The 21,029-nt window shown below is 38.2% G+C and overlaps 1 protein-coding gene across 1 annotated transcript in view; it reads left to right on the top strand.

The window, feature by feature from the left end:
- Positions 1–3,475, top strand: part of LOC121370070 (visual system homeobox 2-like) — a 28,384-nt gene extending 24,909 nt beyond the window's left edge. Inside the window, exons 4-5 of the mRNA XM_041495170.1 lie at positions 2,373–2,553; positions 3,192–3,475. Of these exons, the coding sequence (XP_041351104.1) occupies positions 2,373–2,553; positions 3,192–3,475 (465 nt within the window). The remainder of the gene's footprint in view (positions 1–2,372; positions 2,554–3,191) is intronic.
- The last annotated feature ends 17,554 nt before the right edge of the window (positions 3,476–21,029 follow it).

Below are 21,029 nucleotides of genomic sequence, written 5' to 3'. Positions count from 1 at the left end.
GTATTTGTGCATCTGTTCGATGAAGTCGTCATTACCACTTGCCTTCATCTCAGCATGGGCTGGATGCAGCGGCGAATTCCCCCCGTTTAGTTTGTGATTTTAAACCACGATTATTATGACAGCAACACGCTCGCTAATCAGTTTATTTGCCATATCAAAATAAACACATTTGCGTGAGGGCAAGGCGGGAGAATCTCCGTCCCATCACCTCGGGTTTACATCAAAGAAATAGTTTTTTATTCCACCAACTATTCCATGGGTCCCGAGGCGTCTCGTGTTGCTCGCTACTTAGCACGTGTTCTTCAATGTTTTCTCTCAAAATTTCACCACCTCGTGCAAGGATAACAGCCTATTATATCCGTTAACTTTGTTTTTTCTATATATGTTTTAGATTTAACAGCCAATTTAGAAGCAAGCGGTCCAAACTCTGAAAATATGACCATGCTATAACGCATTTATTTGTTATAATTTGTATAACATCTTACATACGCTTCAAATGTAAAAAAACCCCAATTACTTGTAGTTTACACAATATAAGTATAGAAATATGCATACCAGAAAATAAATATGTATTGCAAAAGTACTTATCATGGACCTTCATGTCGAAATATTTACTGCTAGAAATTGTATTTGTGACAATGGAAATGTTACTGATGACTATGATGGTGGTGGTGATGAATGATTATGATTACTTATGATGATAATGATGATAGTCATAGAAAACAATAATAATCATATGAGACAATTTAACGACAAACCTAAAAAGATCCCATTAAATGGACATTCATGAGTTTGTTGCATTGTAAGATGTGTTCGACTAATAAAATATTTCTACGATTAAACTTACATATTAAAGATATTTTTTTGTTTAGAATATCAGTGTCTGTATATTCAATGTGTTTCTGGTCGTCTTAATACTTGGAAGAAGCCCAAACTGGATTTGGTCTTCAAATAATTTCGTAGGTACGAAATATTTTTTTTTTAGGAAATAAAATGAAATTTAACCTAATACAAATATTAGAACAATCAGAAACACGTTTAATATACAACCTTAAAAATTGCAGCAAACTCAGGAATGTCCCTTTAAAACGTCCGAATAAAACATTATAATCAGCACATATTTACAGGTGTATTCACGCAAAAACGCATACACAAGGACATCACGTGCACAAATACTGGACATGACAACAAAACACATCCATGAAAATGCATTTTAATTTGCATATGAACTAGAAATGCAAGAACAATGTGTGGTTCACCAATAAAGCCTCGATCTCATGAACCAATCAGCAGTCATTAAATGGATTCTGCCGCCAATAGTAATGCAATGGGTCATATCTCCCAGAAATTATTACTGCTTCAGATTCTATCTGAAATACCGGCAACGCTTAGGTTATTTTCCAAATTAGATATGTTGCTATCGCTTATCCTAATTAAATCTTCCAGTTGTCTTTGTTCATCTGAGCGAAATATTGCCTGACAGGTTAACAGACTAATGGAATAATGTGATAGTCGTTCGAGATCCATTGATCAAAAACCCGACATTATGATATTAATTTGAAATTGAAAACCGCGCGAGAACACGGTTTGGTCGTCTCGTGCCAAAGTCACGTCAAATTATGGAGAACAGACGAGAGATTGTGACGGTTCAGTCCAATTTGCGAAAAAAAAAGAAGAAAAAAAACGGGTAAAAAGAAAAAAAGAAAAGAAAAAAGTGGATTATCTCTCCCTTATCAATGTTAGATGATAGTAAGTTAATATTGGCCTTGGTGGTGTCGTGATTAAGCCATCGAACATAAGGCTGATAGGTACAGGGTTCGCAGCCTGGTACCGCCTCCCACCCAGAGCGAGTTTTAACGACTCGATGGGTAGGTGTAAGACCACTAAACCCTCTTCTCTCTCACTAACCACTAACAACTAACAATTAACCCAGTGTCCTGGAAAGACAGCGCAGATAGCTGAGGTGTGTGCCCAGGAAAGCGTGTTTGAACCTTGGTTGGATATTAGCACGAAAATAACTTGAAATGAATTGAAATAAAGTAAATTAATGATAAATTGCATCGGAGAAGGGTTTAATATGTTTCTTGAAAATATTAAAACTATTTTGAAGTTTTAATTGTATTTATTCATCAATAGTGTCTAGGTTTCTTTCTTAAAATATATTTATTTTTATAATATGTTTAACAGTTTTGAATAATATATTTTGTGTTAGATAAAAGATGTACATGTACATATATGTGCTCTCTTGACTGGTGTTACTAATGCACTGCAAAGTAGTTGGTTTCGAGATTGCTATCGTGGTTTTTAAGTACATGTGTATTTTTAAAATTATATTGTGTAATAAATAATGCAATTTTACGTTTTATAAAAAGGTCTGGTTTCAAAATCGGAGAGCTAAATGGAGAAAGTCTGAGAAAACCTGGGGGAAGTCCAGCATAATGGCGGAATACGGCCTGTACGGCGCCATGGTACGACACGCACTTCCGCTTCCGGATTCCATTGTGAAAAGCGCAGAAAAAGGAATAGAAAACTCCAACGCACCTTGGCTTCTTGGTAATTATATGTATTTTAAAAATACTCTTTGGATTCTTAGAAACAACGATGAGCATTCCGTGTTATTTGACATTCCGTTTCAAGGATAATTATAGAAAATATTAATAAGTCAACATATTATATATTCACTTATACCTACTCCGACACGCGTGCAGTGGTGTGTGTGTGTGGGTGGGGGGGGGGGGGGTGGGGGGCCTTCGGGGGAGCATGAATCACTGTATACCCACCTGACTACTACTATTGCTGCAACTGCTACTATTGCTGCAACGGCTACTATCGCACACTACTGTTACCATCACAACCACCATCACCACCACCACCACAGTAATAGTGAACAAAATATAACTCAAATGTTGTATAGACTTCCACACCGTAATTTACACATAAATATTCAAACAGGTAACATTTTCGTAGAAAGAAAAAGAAAAAAAAGAGAGAAAAAAAGAGAAAGAAGCAAACAACAATAAAAGCAAACAAACAAAACAACAACAACAACAACAACAACCTCTACCTATATACTTAATTAATATAATATAGGCCTAATATTATTAAAATTGCTACAGGAAAATTAAACATGTTTTGTCCAACTATTCCGCTAAAGAATATTAATTAATTAATCATCGTCTATATCGTTACAGGAATGCACAAGAAATCTATCGAAGCTTCTCAGAAAATGAACGAAGACGACGAAATCGATGACGTCAACACCGACAGCAACGATGCCAGCAAACACAAAGATGAACTAAAGTCAGAGAGCATCGCCGCACTACGTGCTAAGGCGCAGGAACACAGCGCTCGACTACTGCAAGCCGCCTCCAGAGACGGTGAGAAGGCTGATCGAGCGGGTGGTCACGGTGTCACTAGCTCAACAAAACCCCCAACATTTCACAGCTCCGGAGAAACAGTGCGACCTGGACAGTGATTTGTGTGTGTATATAGAATGTTCATTTTCACAAAGAACTATGATTCGTCTGAACACGATCTCGAGGATATCCGCCCACCTTTTGTTTTACACGTGCAACAACGCATGACGCAGCAGGAGGTTCAGATGGGTGGTGATCGTAACACTTTAGAGTGGTCTCCCTTTAACGTCACGTGAACGCAATTTCAGTTTAATCACTGATATGCTGTATGATATTTTCTTAACGCAGCAGACGTTTTAGGTGGTGATCGGAACACTTTAGGGTGGTCTCCCTTTAACATCACGTGAACGCAATTTTAGTTTAATCTCAGATATGCTGTATAACGTTTTTCGTAACGTTGAATGCATGCACCAGTAAAACGAAATCCATCCCTATGAATTTAATAGATGGTAAGAGGCTGATTTATTACATGAACGACCCGACACCACCCTTTTCTCCTTTTGACTGAAGACGACATCCTACCAACATTGTCTCTGTTGTTCATTGCTCATATTTACAAATAAAATATTCCTGTCAGCCCGTGTGAAAATCTTGGATCCGCCCCTGACAGTGTCACTTTGAGTTCACTAATATAGCAGGACCGACAGACACTAGATGCCATCACTGAAGGTGATTCATGAGTATCGCAAAACATTAGTAAATGTCTAAACTGCCAAATAAGTTATATATATTTCTCGCTCACTCTCACTATGTTGTAAAGATTTTTACTGAATGACTAGAGTAGGTTTAGAGTTGAAATATTCTTACATCCAATCTTTATTGAAGGACATCTACCAAACAACAAACTGAGTCTTAGAGATCATTGTAGACATTTTACAAGGCGTATGAAAATATCAGCAATTATGTATTAAGTAACCTTCCAAATGGAAGAGTCAATACATAATCGCCCCATGACCCCCAGCTTCCGACATCAATTCTTGAATTGCACTTACGACAATGTCAACGTAACATACAGTATGCCATGGTGTGTAGGTCATATTTTCTTATTGTTGAATGTTGTCTAGTTGCAAAACGTTACAACGAAATTATGTAACAACGAGTCATACACGCATTTGAAGTTATCTTCATGTTTCCTTTTACAACGACATTTAATAGAAAAAATGTTATACGTATGAATATGGCACATACATACCTATTATGTATTACAGAAACAATCAGCTGATATGTCGCTTTTTGAAAATCTTTACCTGTTTCTTTCAGTTGACAATAGCATGGACAGGTTAATTGACGTTTCACTATTACTTATTATCAGCAATGTTAGTATTAGAAATCCATGAGTAAATGCTGTGTTGATAGATTCACATACTATTTTCCTGCGCAGATGTTCAATTCTGCCTAGCCTTATGTCTATTTAATTAATTCGTTCAAAATGCATACGTAACAAAATTGCTCTGACCTGTAAAATTTCGTAGATTTGTACATATATCTCTACCGCTAAGGATTTATTCGTAGCTTTGTACATATATCTTTATAGCTACAATTTTATCAGATAATATACACGGTTTACGAATATTTTGTATACAAATTTGTTAAGACAAATTTACTGAATCGAGAAATATACCATATTCTGACAAAACAAGAAAACGATCCCATTAAAATGCCTTATGTAAACTATATGTAGTATAAAATAAATATCATGTGTGTTAATGATGTGTGCAACGTTGGTGCTAACTATTGATGAAAATAAAAATAAATAAATCTCTTTTGTGTTGTTAGTAAATTCGACAGAACGGTTCTATACATTCTTAATATTTACTATAAACTGTAGTTACGTGCCTAAATCCTTTCAAAGTTCAGGCACTGTTCTTAATCACTATACGCAATGCATGTATCGAGACATGAAAGGGAAACATAGTTTTAGAAGTCTTCTTTATTCTGCAAAGCATTAGAAATCAGCCTTGCAGGAATTAAAGATGCAAACGTTAAACCACGGTGTTGGAAATAGGTGTACATACGAGTGCGCGCAATGTACCAAATTTTGGAACCATAATGTTTCCATTTGTCCTTTTTATCTTCTCCCAGAGCCATTCATGCAATTAAATTCTGAACGATAAACACAATGATATATTCAAAGAGCACCAGTCAGCGTCACAAGTATTCTTTGACAATTCTCTGACCGATCGACTTTTAAAGTCCCATTTCCTGTAAGAGTTGTAATATTTAATCATGTAGAATAGGTCACCTAAATGTGTGTGTGTGTGTGTGTGTGTGTGTGTGTCTGTTTGTGTGTGTCTGTTTGTGTGTGTGTGTCTGTGCATGTGTCTGTGTGTGTGTGTGTGTGTGTGTGTGTGTGTGTGTGTGTGTGAATAGTGACACATCATTCTTCTATACAGATTAGCAATTTAGTGTAATGTAGGTCATGCAAGTGCGGTTTTTGCCACATCTACATGTGAAGGCGGGGAAGCAGTAATATAACTATATTTTATTTTATAAAATGCCAGCAACATGTACACTTGTAAATCAAAACTGTAGCATTCCCCGGAACAATAGAGAAACTGGCCCTTTGTTTACTTAAACAAAATGTATATTGCTGTGTAATGGTTTTCTTTTTTTAAACTTTTGTTGTCACACCTCGCTGTTTAATGCTAGGTACAGACTACCAACTGCCACCAGAAAATTTGCCAATTTCGTCGTAACAGTTAACATTGTGAGCCTAGCATTAGTTTATGTTTTGCTTAATGAAGGCAAGGCAAGATTAAGGCTTCAAATCGCCTCAGGTAGAAATTGAAAATGTTATTTCACTTTTTCACTGCTTCAGAAATGTAACTTGAACGTTTATCGACCTCTGGTTTGGTGCTTGACAGTATCCCGCGTTCTGTACCCACATGACTTCCACGAGCCCCACGCCACATGGCTACAAAGTGACGGCGCACCCGGTGCTAGCAATAAGCACATAGTTGTACACGGCGGCTGGAGACAGGCTACGGTGTCAACATTCCCCAGCCAACACAGTTAACTCCGGAGCGACGACACGCAGAAATAAGCCCGACATTGCCAGGAACACGTCTGACCAACTGTGCACTAAATCTGTCAGGGAAACAAACACTGGACGGAACAAGATAACGACGGGGTGGACACACACACGGGATCCAGGAATGGGGGTGTGAGGAGGTTTGACAGCAGTAGCGGCTCGGAAGCGAGGACTGTCATGCCTCCTCTCGGCAGGCAGGTTTACATCGCCAATATCATTCCGTCATCCCCTACACCCCCTCCCCGAAAAAAACCCCCAACCAACAACAAAAAACAAGTCCAGAAAACACACACACACACACACACACAGAGAGAGAGAGAGAGAGAGAGAGAGAGAGAGAGAGAGAGAGAGAGAGAGAGAGAGAGAGAGAGAGAGAGAGAGAGAGAGAGAGAGAGAGAGAGGATAACAGAAACGAAAACCTGTAACAATCATGCAAAAATCACCCCACAAAAAAAAAAAAAAAACCCCACAAAAAAACCCACAAAAAACCCCAAACAACCAACAACAAAAAAACAAACAACAAACAACAACCAACAAACAACAACAACAACAAACAAATACTCCCTCCAAAAAAGAACACACATAGACGTTTTAATTCTGAACTTTCTATTCGTCAGTGTTTAATGACTAACTGAAATTTGTTCTTGAAATGAACATGTTATGGATATATGAACAGTACAGTACAGTACAGTACAGTGCAGAGCAGTGCAGTGCAGTGCAGTGCAGTGCAGTGCAGTGCAGTGCAGTACAGTACAGTACAATACAGTACATAAATACAAACAAACAAACAGACAAACAATGAAACTATTAAGCAATAATACTCATAAAACATCCATAAAAATCACAAAAAAGCAAATAAAACAAACACCACCCACAAAGAAAAAGACGACGAAGAAGAACACAGAACCCTAAACTCAATAATAACAATATTAAAAAACAGTAAACAACAATTTCGTTTCCCGCTCATTATACTCGTCTGACCATTTGTGAAAGCACCTTAACGACACACTCTATGGGCGTGACATTTTTACCTGTCCACCCACGATTATGAGCTACCTCTCTGAGTGCAGTAATATGGTTGTCAAACTGACCACATCGGTCGAACGTGTGTGTGTCAGCTGTTAGGCGGAGTATCTGACGTTTATATAAGGGATTAAGTCGCCGCTGTGTTTAGAGGCATTGCAGGTACTTGATTCCTCTCGGCGGCTTTGTGGCATTCCATTGACAATTCAAATATCATATTGACACTGTTGTTGACTTCCGGCCAAGCACCCATAAGCGGTTCGGTCAATATAATGTATTGGTAAGGCGTAAATGTGTCATATCATTTGTTATAACATTCCAGCATTCAACTACATTGTATAAGAAAATCTTGGTGGGTGACTAAAAACCCTGCTGCTTTGAAATCTTCGTATTTATATTTAGTTATCGCCAAAACTAATTATATATAATTATGTTCGAAAATACCATACAGGTAAAAGAAAGTTCAAGTTTGTTTTGTTTAACGACACCGCTAGAGCACATTCGTTTATTAATCATCAGCTATTAGATATCAAACATTTGATACTCCTGTCACGTGATTAAAGAAAACCCGCTAGTACGGCTCAGATATCTTTTTTCTGCACTTTCCTACAGACAGCAGGGCATATACCACGGCCGTTACACGTCATGGGGTACTGTTTGATACTAGTCAAACAAATATCAAGAATATGTAATTTTCACAAATCGTATTTTCGTTTGTGTATTTTGCCATCACGGTTTACCAAATTAAATATAGGAGTTCGGGGTCACTTCGATGTTCGGGGAGGAAGTGTGCAGCCCTAGAATCCACCTTAGATTCGTGCTTGAGTAGGAAAGGGGTCTTGATCCGCTACTGATAGTTCATTAGTCGTGGTTGATTTCTAAATTAAGAAGGTTATATTATATCCTTGTACGTTGAAACTCCCCTGTAACTGTCTATATGTTTATATGCTAAAAACTAACAGCAGATTTCGACAGTGGATGTTTTTCGTAAGTTAACATCACGGCCGTACCTAGCTAGGAGGGGAGGCATATCATTAATACTCTCATAACTAAAAGGTTACCACCATTTTGTGTTTCTCCGAAAGGGCATAAAAAATTATGTATTAATTATGGTAATAGTAATTTCTTCAACATTAAATAATTATTTATTACAGTGATTTAGTGGGGGTTTTTAAATATTAAATGATAAAAATGTATTGTTGGCTTTCCGAAGTCAAGAACAGAAAATGTCTATTTCTCAGTAAACTAAATTTTGGTCATATTACCATAATTTATACATGTTTGGAAAGTATTTGTTTTTTAAATTCGTTTTTCTCTTTCTTTTCTGATGCCATTTCAGATAAACACAAAATCTCAGTTTTCCAAAATAATTGTCTCATGGAACTGGTTTTGTAAATTATGATGATATCTGTAAAAGCACCTTAAATCAGTGAACGTATCACCTTCATCGTCTAATAGCATAACAACAGCAGCAGCAGCTGGATCTCGGTGCTACTGGGCAGGCTATTTAGAATGGGACACTGTTATTGGGTGTATTATGTGAAATGGGACCGGAGACAATAGGAATGACAGTGGCTTCCACCACGTTCTAAATCACGTCGAGGGATTGTTGTAGCACTAGGTGAACACACTGATATATAATGAGAAGCTTTAGCGAAGCGGGACAATGGCGCTATTACTGAGATTGGCAGCTCATGGAGACTATCGCTGGGGAATACACTGATATGATGAAATCAAGATAGCTTGTCCAAAAACCGCAGGCTTCTAATTCTAGGGCGCAAAACAGATAAACAATTAGCATTAACATTGTGTTTAACACCATCATATTAATTAACACTTTTGGAATCTGGTATTAACTAATTAAATAGCTTTACCAATATGAATTATTGTTTTATTATATATGTGTGCGATAGGTAGCGTAGTGTAAAATGGAACTAAAAAAACACACGAAATAAAACACAAAAACCCATGTCCAGACTTAATAATACTAAATACTAATACTAATAATTTGTGTTTAATTTAGGAAAGTATTATCAGCACACAAAATAAAACAATGCATGCTTATTAATTAAAGTAAAACTGTGTTACTTATATTTTGTTGCTAAATCAAGTTTTTGACCCAGTTTTGTTTTTTCTCTAAAAGAACGAAAGAAATATATTATTAATACATGTACTAATAAATTCATAAATGAATGAATGAATGAATAAGTAAATAAATAAATAAATAAATAAATATAAATAATATAAATATAAAAAACTCATCCCAAGCCAATAAACAACAACAACAACAATATATATATATATATATATATATATATATATATATATATATATATATATATATATATATATATATATACATTGTATATATATAATTAGCAAACAAGCAAATAAAATAAAATAAAAATAAATAAATGAATAATGAATAAATTAAATAATACAGGAGCCATATTCTGCGCGTAGCTCGTTAGCCTTTTCGCCTCCATCATTATGACAAATATAGAAAATATATACGTCACCTGCCACTGCCAATTTCCGCAACAAATTAGCTCTTCGTTAAAGACGACGAAGCTTCAAACAAACTGTCATTATTGCCAGTGCATGGGTCGAACTAATTTTTTCTCTTCATTAATTCCAGTCACGGCCGTATCATATTAATTAATTGTTGAAATCATTAGGTTTCGACATTGGAGATATTAGCCTATTTATCACAGGCAAATAACCCGCATAGTTTTCGCTTTCATGCTAGTATTAGTCTTGTTCATGTTTTGAACGAGATTTTTGAAGGCAGACGATCATGAGCATATTAATTTTTTTACAAGACACATATTACTACAACTACTCCGCGTCGGAAACGGGGGAGGTTGAGGGTGGGGGTGGGGGGTGAGGGGTGGGGGGCAAAGGGCACTGCTCCTAAAACATGAGTATTACAGTTGAAAGACGAACTAATATATAACTGCCTACCACCACACTCACACCATCAATAGATGACATCTTCCATTTTTTATGCTATTACTGCTGCTGCTGCAGCTACTACTAATACCTCAACTACTACTACTATTATTATTATTATTATTATTAACATTAATATCTTATTTGAAAGAACATTTCTAGAAAAACAATAAGTGAATCTTTTATTCTAATAAGAGGAAATCGCTAGAACATTTGTCCTTTTCTTGTGGGGGCGGATTTTAGCTCAGTCGGTTGAGGGCGCGCCTGAGGTCCTTGCGTCGCAGGATCGAACCACCTCGATGGATCCATTCAACTGATTGGGGGTTTTCTCGTTATAACCAGTGCACCACAACTGGTCAAAGGCCGCGTTATGTGCTTTCCTGTCTGTGGGAAAGTGCATATAACAGATCCCTTGCTGCATTAAGAAAGATATAGCGGGTTACCTCTGATGTTTGCCATCCAATAGCCGATGATTAATAATCAATGTACTCCATTGGTGTCGTTAAACAAAAACAAACTTTTTTCTCTGATGAATACGAGTCAGAATGACTAAATGTTTGACATCCAATAGCCGATGATCAATTAATCAATGTGTTCTAATGCTGTCGTTAAACAAAAACATCGACTTCTTCTCTCTCACTCTCTTTCTTTTTCTCTCTCTCTCTTTCTAAGGGGTGGGACGTAGGCCAGTGGTACAGCGCTCGCTCGATGCGCGGTCGGTCTGGGATCGAACCCCGTCGGTGGGTCCATTGGGCTATTTCTCGTTCCAGCCAGTGCACTACGACTGGCATATCAAATGCCGTGGTATGTACTACCCTGTCTGTGGGATGGTGCATATAAAAGATCCCTTGCTGCTAATCGAAAGGAGTAGCCCATGAAGTGGCAACAGCGGGTTTCCTCTCTCAGTATCTGTGTGGTCCTTAACCATATGTCTGACGCCATATAACCGTAAATAAAATGTGTTGAGTGCGTCGTTAAATAAAACATTTCTTTCTCGCTCTTTCTCTCTCTTTGTTGACGCAAGCAAGCAAGCACTCAATCGCCTGAGCTAAATCCCGCTCCCAGAAACAGAGAGAGGTAACAGAGTGAGAAAGGAAGAGAGAGAGAGTGAGACAAAGAAAGAGAGAGCGTGAGACAAAGAAAAAGAGCGAGAGAAAGAGAGAGAAAGGTGGGAGGTGTGTAGGTTGGTGTTGTGGTCATACTACTATACACTGATCGGTTGCGGGAGCCTGTACCGGGATGCGAACCTAGAACCTACCGACCAATGTTTTTGCCACTACACCGCCGATGCTGGATGTTGCAAACCTTGTTATAATTCTTTTCATACTATGCGATGCGGCCAACAATAATTTTGAAGATAATCTACTGACGTTTGTATTAGAAGTCGATTTGAATGAAAGGTCGCGTGCGTTTTGGCCAAAGAACAGATGGCAGACCCAGGAAACGTCACCCTTGTCACGGACCCGATCGTGCCCTCTCGGAAACACTAACAGCTAAATATTGACGAATTAATTAGCAGCTAATACGGAAATAAAATCGTTTAATAATTGGATTACAGTGGCTCGGAGTTTCCACGATTTGGTATAGTTTTTTGTAAAAAAAAAAGAAAAGAGTTTACCAAAGGGAAATCTAATGCATATTCATCACTTGTCTTAAAGGAGACCTATAATTATGGATAATAGAATTATAGTAATACAGCGGGCTGTAAATTATTATTATATGGGTGATGTGATTCCTGCAAATATTATTTTGAAAGGAAATAACAAAATTCACTTTAGCCTATTAAAGTGTCAGACTCCAGTTTTTAAACAGTACGACGCATTTTTTACTATTAAAGCCGTTTTAGATAATTTAAATTAGAAGTACTTATATTTTATTATTTAGAATATTAATTTTCGTACACCCGAAGTGGTTCTAGTCATCTAGGTTTTAACAGTATCCCAAAATGCATTTTTCATAATTCTAAAAGCGCAAGTCGAATGAGAAATAATAGTTAACGACACAAGCTCTAGTTATTTTTAGAACGGTGTTTCCCCATATAAATATCACAGACTTTAGCTTCTCTCTGTTATAACCGTATCTAAATATGTGTTGCAGGTTTGTAGATGAACTATATTTGGTGTTAATTTTCAGGGGCTGAAACTAGTGTCTGCGCCTTTAAAAGCAGTAGTTTATGACAAAGACAAAACATAAAGCGAAATAGAATTAAAACGAAAACACCCTGCATGATAGAAATTTCTACAGTTAATACACACGTCAGCCAGCGTTACCGAGCAGAGAGTTGTAACTCGGTGTAAGTGCACTTGTTCAAAGTGTCATGAATCGGGAGATCGATCGTCCTCGGTGAGCTCGGTTTTTCCTCCTTATCCTTACACTGTAGTTTTACATAAATATATATATAAATAATATTTTCATATACTTACCATTTGTGAAACCCAATAGCCTATGTGTATTTTTGTGCTGGGGTGTCGTTAAACATTAATTTTTTCCTCCTTTCCAGCCAGTGCACCACGACATAAACAATCTCTTGAACTACGTTTTGGTAATGGCAACGTTTCTCTCTCTCTCTCTCTCTCTCTCTCTCTCTCTCTCTCTCTCTCTCTCTCTCTCTCTCTCTCTCTCTCTCTCTCTCTCTCTCTCTCTCTCTCTCTCTCTCTCTCCTCCCTCTCTCACACACACACACACATACATTTAAAAAGTGCTGAGATGTTATATAAATATTCCTTTTCTTCAAAGACGAGTCGTAGTTCAGTGTTAAATTGCTCGTCTGACGCGCGGTTAGTCTGGGATCGATCTGTCGGGGGTGGGTGGTGCACTGAGCTATTTCTCGTTACAGCCACTGGACTACATGCCTCAAGTTGATATTACTTGGAACGTAGACGACTTAAAAGAGACTATCTATTTCTTAAGCTACAACAGGTTTCTTGTGTTCAGTTAGCTGTCTTTGCAGAAAAGCCAGTAACATATTCAGTTTTGTAAAATCAAAGGCAGATAACTCTATCGTTAAAGTAAAACTGGTTAAAATATGACACTCGCTTTCTGTTTAAATGGTTAACCGACGCTTTCTGTTTAAATGGTTAACCGACCATAATGGAGAGAGAGAGAGAGAGAGAGAGAGAGAGAGAGAGAGAGAGAGAGAGAGAGCGAGAGAGAGAGAGAGAGAGAGAGAGAGAGAGAGAGAGAGAGAGAGAGAGAGGGAAACATCTCCAAAAAACCCTGTGTTTTGTTTAACCACACCACTATAGTACATTGATTTATTAATCATCAGCTATTTGATATCAAACATTTGGTAAGTTTGATATGCAGACTTAGAGAGAGGAAACCCGCTACATTTGTTCAATTAGTAGCAAGGGATTGTTCATATGCTTCATCCCACAGACAAGATAGCACGTACCACGTCCTTTGATATGCTAATGGAAAAATGTAGCCGGTTTCCAAAGACTATGTCAAATTTACTAAATGTGCTCTAGTGGTGTCGTTAGACACAATAAACTTTGACTTTAACTTGCCACTATATGTTTATAGAGTTTCATACACTATAGATTAGGCCCATTGGGCTAATTCTCGTTCCAGCCAGTGCACCACGACTGACATATCAAAGACCGTGGTATGTGCTATCCTGTCTGTGGGATGGTACTTATCGAAAAGAGTAGCCCATGAAGTGGCGACAGCGGGTTTTGTCTCTCAATATCTGTGTGGTCCTTAACCACCTGTCCGACGCCATATAACCGTAAATGAAATGTGTTTAGTGCGTCGTTAAATAAAACATTTCCTTCCTTCCTATAGATTAGATTCCAATCATAACATATGCAAAACGGATAACATACCAAAGAGCATAATATGGTCAGTTCTGCTCCCAATCTAGCACCAAATCAAATCCCAAAGACGACAGTGACAACCTTCGTAACACATTATACACCATACACAGAAATACTACACCTTGCCCCCAAAATATTATTATAAAATGGGAGCATAATTTGTACATTTCAGATACAACAAGAAGCATATTTAATAAATCTAGTTCTGTACAAAAATTGTCATACATGTTAATTGGTCTAGAGCCTTGAGCGCTTCAAACACAATAGTATGTGGTACATTGATTAAATTCCAATGAAATTCTATACTAGTAAATGTTCCAGGCAGATAAAACGTTTATGACTGTCACACACACGGAATGGCAGTTTTCCGTGCTCTGTTTAAACTTAGGGCACCTCGACCTTTTGATTAGTGGGATGCTTCTGAATAAAGTGCTACTGAACCCACTCGGGAAGAGAGCGGTCGCAGATTTCTACTGCCATAAGTCTGAATATGTATCACAGCTAACATATGTCGCACAATCAATGGCGGATCCATGGGATGGAGTGGGGTGGGAGTGGTGGTGGGTGGTAACAGGGGTTCCGTAACGCCCCACTCATTTGAAGTATCCTTTTTAATGATAAAAGAAATTCATCATCTACAATATATGACACTAAAATGCCCTGAAAATGTCTCTCTGAACATCTTTATTTCCACATTGTCCCAGCGAGCATGCCCCGGAATTCCCTACAGATTTCGCTCCCTTTGGACAAACTCAAATTGCCCTTTTGGAGACTTCTTTGATCCCCATCCCCCTACAAAAACTCTGACCCGCCACTGGACAACTAATACTTAATTACCAAAATAATATGTTGAGGGAGCCGTAAAAGAAAGTCCTTTACCTTCGGTATAATAATTCGTATGCATTAGTTTATGCCAATGTAAAGTATTAAACACGTCCATGAATCGCAACATGTCAAGCGGAGACATAAAAAACACCCAAATTGTTTCACACGAGAGAATATTTGCGACAGATAAAAACATTTATTTCTACAAATCAGCGCCACAGACACGTGATAGCGCAGAGCTTCAGTCCTTAATCTTTGATCAGTTAATCAAGTTATCACCCTCGTCACACTCTCTATTAAATTGCGATGATGATGATTCCGAACACATCCCAGGCATGGGTAGACTCACCCAGCAACCAAACGCAAAACCCGTCCCCCGGGACACGTTCCGTGGAAGCAATTCCATCAGCACCGAAACACGGATAAACGGTTTGGGAATGGAAACTAACAACGTACTCCATTAGAGCTATTAGCCGGCTCCCAGGAGATCAGACCAGATTAATTCCAGTTTCGAATTAATTGATTGTTTTCGAAGTGTCACACAAGCGGTCAGGGTTATTTGTCATCTAAATAGCTAATTGTATCGTTATGGTATAAACGTAGCCGCAGAGGCCTACTTTATGACGTACATATCAACTTTAATGAAGACACGTGGATGAGGGAGCGTGTTCGATTGCAAGACACGAATTACTAACCATGTTTGAGGCATCCCTCAGCGAAAATTCATCAGCCAGATTTGTAAGATTTTTGACTTTGAAGAGTCGTCTCGTCGACAGGGCCGGGCTCAGGAGGAAACCTAAGCCACTTTCGAGTGTGGCGATTTATCTCATTTTGTTGTACACAGCGACAACTGCAGTCTCCGGAGTACCGTCCGGAATACCAAACAGCAAACACTGGGACAGCAGCAAGTCGCAGACAGGCTTTTAAAATGTACTGGTGCGGTACGATGTCTTGTGCAAGACACAAATGAATTTACACTCTTACAGAAATGGCAATAGAACAATATACAGGGCATACCAAGTTCCAGTTTAAAGTAACTGGATGTGCAGTAAAGTTAACCAGGAAACAATAATATAATATTATGATCTTATCCAGGATGACAAAACGAGCACCTGTACACCAAAAAGGTTGGGTTTTCCCCCGTTGTTTTCGAGAAGGGGGCTGTTTTCCTGCTTTGAACGGCTTTGAAACAAACTAACTGAAAAACATTCTCCTGTCCAAAATCGTATCTTTAAACAAGACAGTTCAAGTGATATTTAATCAACGCAGTGAACTATTTACAATTATGGAAACAAAATACTAGTTTATACTATAGTGTCATAAATTATATATGTCAAATACCTGTCTAGGAATAGGTCCGCCCCTGGACATGGTCAGTGGTTTTCCAGAGCTTTGGCCCGGGGTTTGGGGACGTGCCTGAACTTTTGAGGATATGATTCTTCATTCCCATTCCCTAAAACAGCACTTAGAAAAACATTCTAACTTCGTTCTATTTTGTTTTGTATAATGACCACCAACTCACAAAAGCCAAATAATGTGGACACGCACGTGACCTTTATTCACAGGATGGAAGGTAGTAACAATCACTCGATACAGTACTTCATTCACAGGTCTTAATGCAAAAATGTCAAAATGATTACTAACTCACTTATCACAAAACAATACGGCTGAAAGCGTGGCGCATTAGATTGGTAGTGTCTTCCCCACGGGGCTACGGGACGTTGTTATTTTTCTGAGTGATATTCCATTATCTGTTAATAAAAGAACAATACGCTTTCTACCTGGCCACAATCGACCGCCGGAAGTGTGATAGGTGAAAGAAACGACGAGCACGCGTACTACACCGTCGCGTTATCTCAACCAATTACGACGTCAGACTCCTGGGCGGATTCACTTCCGGTTCCGGCGCTGCGCAGTTATGCCTGTCTTCACATCAAAGTTGCCTTTGTGTTGTGTTAATTAGCCGAGTTTTCACCTGGCTGGCTGTAGATATATGGAAAGGAAGAGGGCAATTTAGTGAGTAACACGCATGAATGTGGATAATCAAACGAAAAACAACACTGACAATAAGTGAATTAAAACGTAACATTAACGCAATTTTCTAATTATATAAATGAGAGTTTTACTACGATCAATGACTAACTCTCCTAGAGAATCAAAACATTATGGTATTATCTGCAGGCATTTTATAACAGAAGAATCATCACAGACTTTCCTCTGGTTAGATTAAACATTTAATGTTAATGGGTTCATATCAGCAAAATATTTATTTAGATCAAAAACCCGTACTAAATTAAGGACCAAAATGAAATCTGAAAAAAATGTATTTCCATTTATTTTTTATTCTCTTACAACAAACGAACAATAACGAGACAACTATAATCAAGGATAACCGATGATTAACTTATAAAAAAGGATATGAATATTTGTTGGAAGACACATCAGGGCATTTTAAGGTACAGCTACTTGGTGCCTAATATATAGTTATTTCAACATTTGATTGATAGAGAAAGAGAAAAAAACCGATAAAGTAGCAAGGGATCTTTTATATACATTTCCCACATACACAGGACAGTACATACCACGGTATTTGATGTACCAGTCATGTGGTGGTACTTTTTGGGACAGAACTCGCCCCCTCAAAAACAAAAATTAATTAAAAATCCACAAAAATATCACCGAGTCTACTGGGGACGATCGATTCTGAGGGCGATCAATCCTTGGGGAGATCAATCCTGTGAACAATCGCACCACAGGCGAACAATCTACCACCGAGATACATCTCGCTCTAAATGGTCAAGGAGGCAGGTTTTGTTCAGCTTTTGTGAATATCTGGTATTGCGACCTACTTTCAAATATCATTTAGTCCTGTGCAGAAAGCATAATATTGTAAAGACAATCTTGGTTTTGTTATTGTGTGTCAGACACATCCTGTATTACCACACATCTACACTGGCGTGTTCAGGAAGGAAAGTGTGTACAAGCGCTAGTTTTCAATTTAATATTATGTACACTAAATCGATCGTTCACCAACGCCCCCTTTCCCAAAGAGGCTACTTGTTTTGGTATGCTGCATTCTGTTCGCGAAACAAGACGTACAGTATGGGAAAGATTGGCACAATCTTAGTACAGCACACCAACCCGCGGTGATGTACTCTAGGACCAATAAACAGTATGTGCCACACAAAAGTTTCCTTAGAGATTCAGTAACAAAGGAAATAGGTCAAAATTATCCAAATATGATATGCCAACTGAAATATATCACAGTACTTGAATTGTGACATAGAACTGAACGGTGATGCAAATACGCACATGTCCTACAATTGTTATACCACCCCTCGCACTCAGTTTTTTCAAAGGGGGTGGGGGAGGGGCTGATCGGGGGCAGTCTGATTTTTGCTGGAATTAAACGAAAATGCCCGATTCTGAATAACAACGTGTATGCATATTTGCAATACTATCAAACAGTTACAACTATACAGGTGTCCAAACGAATCACTATGTAGTTTTACATGGAGACTAATATTGTAGAATGAAGGAAATACATGGTAAAATGTTTTCAAGCCATTTTACCGAACGTCTCCATCGTTTTTGTGCAACAGCGATGATTTTCTCCAGCACTGGAGATGTGGTGGGGTGGGGGGTGTTGGTGGTGGGCGGCAGTTAACCCCCTAATCCCTCGTTTCGAACATTAATACTTGCACCTCGGACGAGCTACACTGAACAACATCCGGCTCGATACATACATAAAACGCTCTCATCTTAATTTTATAGATTTAGAGCAAACAGCGAGGGCAAACGGTCACAGTTGAGGGATTATTTCTAAACTTTATGCTTAACTTATTAGTTTCATTATAGAAAGTGTATGTTAATGTATACTGATACAGTTTGGAAGAGACATTCAATGTTTTTTTCTTTCTTTTATAAAACATACAGTCAAACGAAATAGCATAGTTAAACAAATACCCCAAACGTAGTAAAATATATGGTTTATCCCCAAAATCAAATGCATCAGTTCATATATATTACTTCCAAGGGTCAATGTTGGTGTTGTTATGTTCAGAAGTGAAGAAAACTGATCTTCTAAATTAAACTAACTAAATTCAACAAGTACGGTTTAAGTAATTCACCTGGTTGTCTTGTTGCAAAGTACGGAAGTGCTCGATCACTGATATGAATTACAATCTTAACAAGGCAGTATAATCACCATATCGTAACCCACCGAACACAATTGGTTGAGTTTGGTTTTACATCATGCACAGGTCATAAATCGAAACGTAAACAGAAATTAGAATTGGTTAAATTAAAGATTCGTCACTGATGTTGGCATGTTGTTGGTTCCATTGGAAATGATCTCTGATTGTTGTTTACAGTCTCTTTTGTTTTCAAAAGCATCCCTGTCTACAGATTAACTCACTTGATATAAACGTACCACGAATTTCTGAAAAAAAAAGCAACAGCAAAAAAACATATATTCAATGATAATGATTGTGAAACCAATAAAATATAATAGTTTTGTTGCTGAGATTTAGAAATATCTCTACAGATGTTTACATGGGGTTATTTGGTTGTTGTTTTGTTTTGTTTTGTTTTGTTTTGGGATTTTATTATCATTATTATTATTATTATTATTATTATTATTATTATCTGATTATACACACTGCGCATGCCCAGCTGAAAACCAAAAGTACTAAACTGCAGGCTAACGTACCGGAGAGCGTTGACCAGACGCAGCCTGCAGCTATAACCACTTGACCACAAGAAGATATGGGTGGAGACGTGTCAGAGGCAGCTGGGTTGGTTGACATAGACGGGAAGAACATAACTTAACGATCGGATCATATGTCATATTAATTTTAATATGATTTTCGTGCTTATATCCAACTACGGTTCAAGCACGCTGTCCTGAACATACATCAGCTATTTGGGATGTCTGACCGGGAGAGGGGTTAATAGTTACAGACGCGGATCCGGAGGTTCTAAACTCACAATGAAAACAAATAATGTTTACCCCACTCACACTCCCACGTAGTTTAATGTTCATTTACCGCTAATATATAACTTACATTTAGAGACGAGCTTCAGTTTAACACACACACACACACACACACACACACACACACACACACACACACACACACACACACACAGACACGCACACAAACACACATACACACACAGAGAGAGAGACACACACACACACAGACGCACACACATACACACATACAGAGAGACACACATACACGCACACACATACACACACGCACACATAGACACAGACACGCACATACACACGCACACACACAGGCACACACACACACACACAGACACACACACACACCGATGCACACACATACACACACAGACACACACACACACACACACAGACACAAACACACACAGAGAGACAAACACACACACGCACACGCACATACGTACACGCACATACACACGTACCCTGCACAAATTCTGGATCCGCGCCTGGGTTAGTGGGAGACAAATCAGTGTCGTAGTGTTGCAACTTTTCATTGAGCTGATTATTCTAACTGGCTAGATGTAGTAAACACATGTAATACTTAATTTTTCTCTGGAAGAAGTAGGGAAGAATACTCAACGTTTCAAAGCCATATTAATCAATCATTCAAACATTAGATTCGGGCTTACATCCACTGAAGGTTCAAACACGGCTGTCTTGGGAACATCCTCCGAAATTCCCCGGTGGATGTGTCCAAGACAGGCTTTCAAAACACAGTTTTTCCTTTTTTTAACCCCCCCCCCCCCCCCACACACACACACACACACACCTTTTTCTCACATTATAGATCGTTTAAAGGACTTTATTTTTAAAGTTAATTAATTAACATGAACGACAGGACCATTCTGGATAGCCGCTGTAAACGTAAAAACATGCATTGATAATGTAATATTGTGGAGGGTTTTCTAGAAGAAACATCCCCGAGAGTA

The sequence above is a fragment of the Gigantopelta aegis genome, chromosome 4 (genome assembly GCF_016097555.1).
Source record: "Gigantopelta aegis isolate Gae_Host chromosome 4, Gae_host_genome, whole genome shotgun sequence".
Taxonomy (NCBI): Eukaryota; Metazoa; Mollusca; class Gastropoda; order Neomphalida; family Peltospiridae; genus Gigantopelta; species Gigantopelta aegis.
The sequence above is the reverse complement of the archived record's forward strand: the minus strand, read 5'-3'. Positions and strand labels throughout refer to the sequence as shown.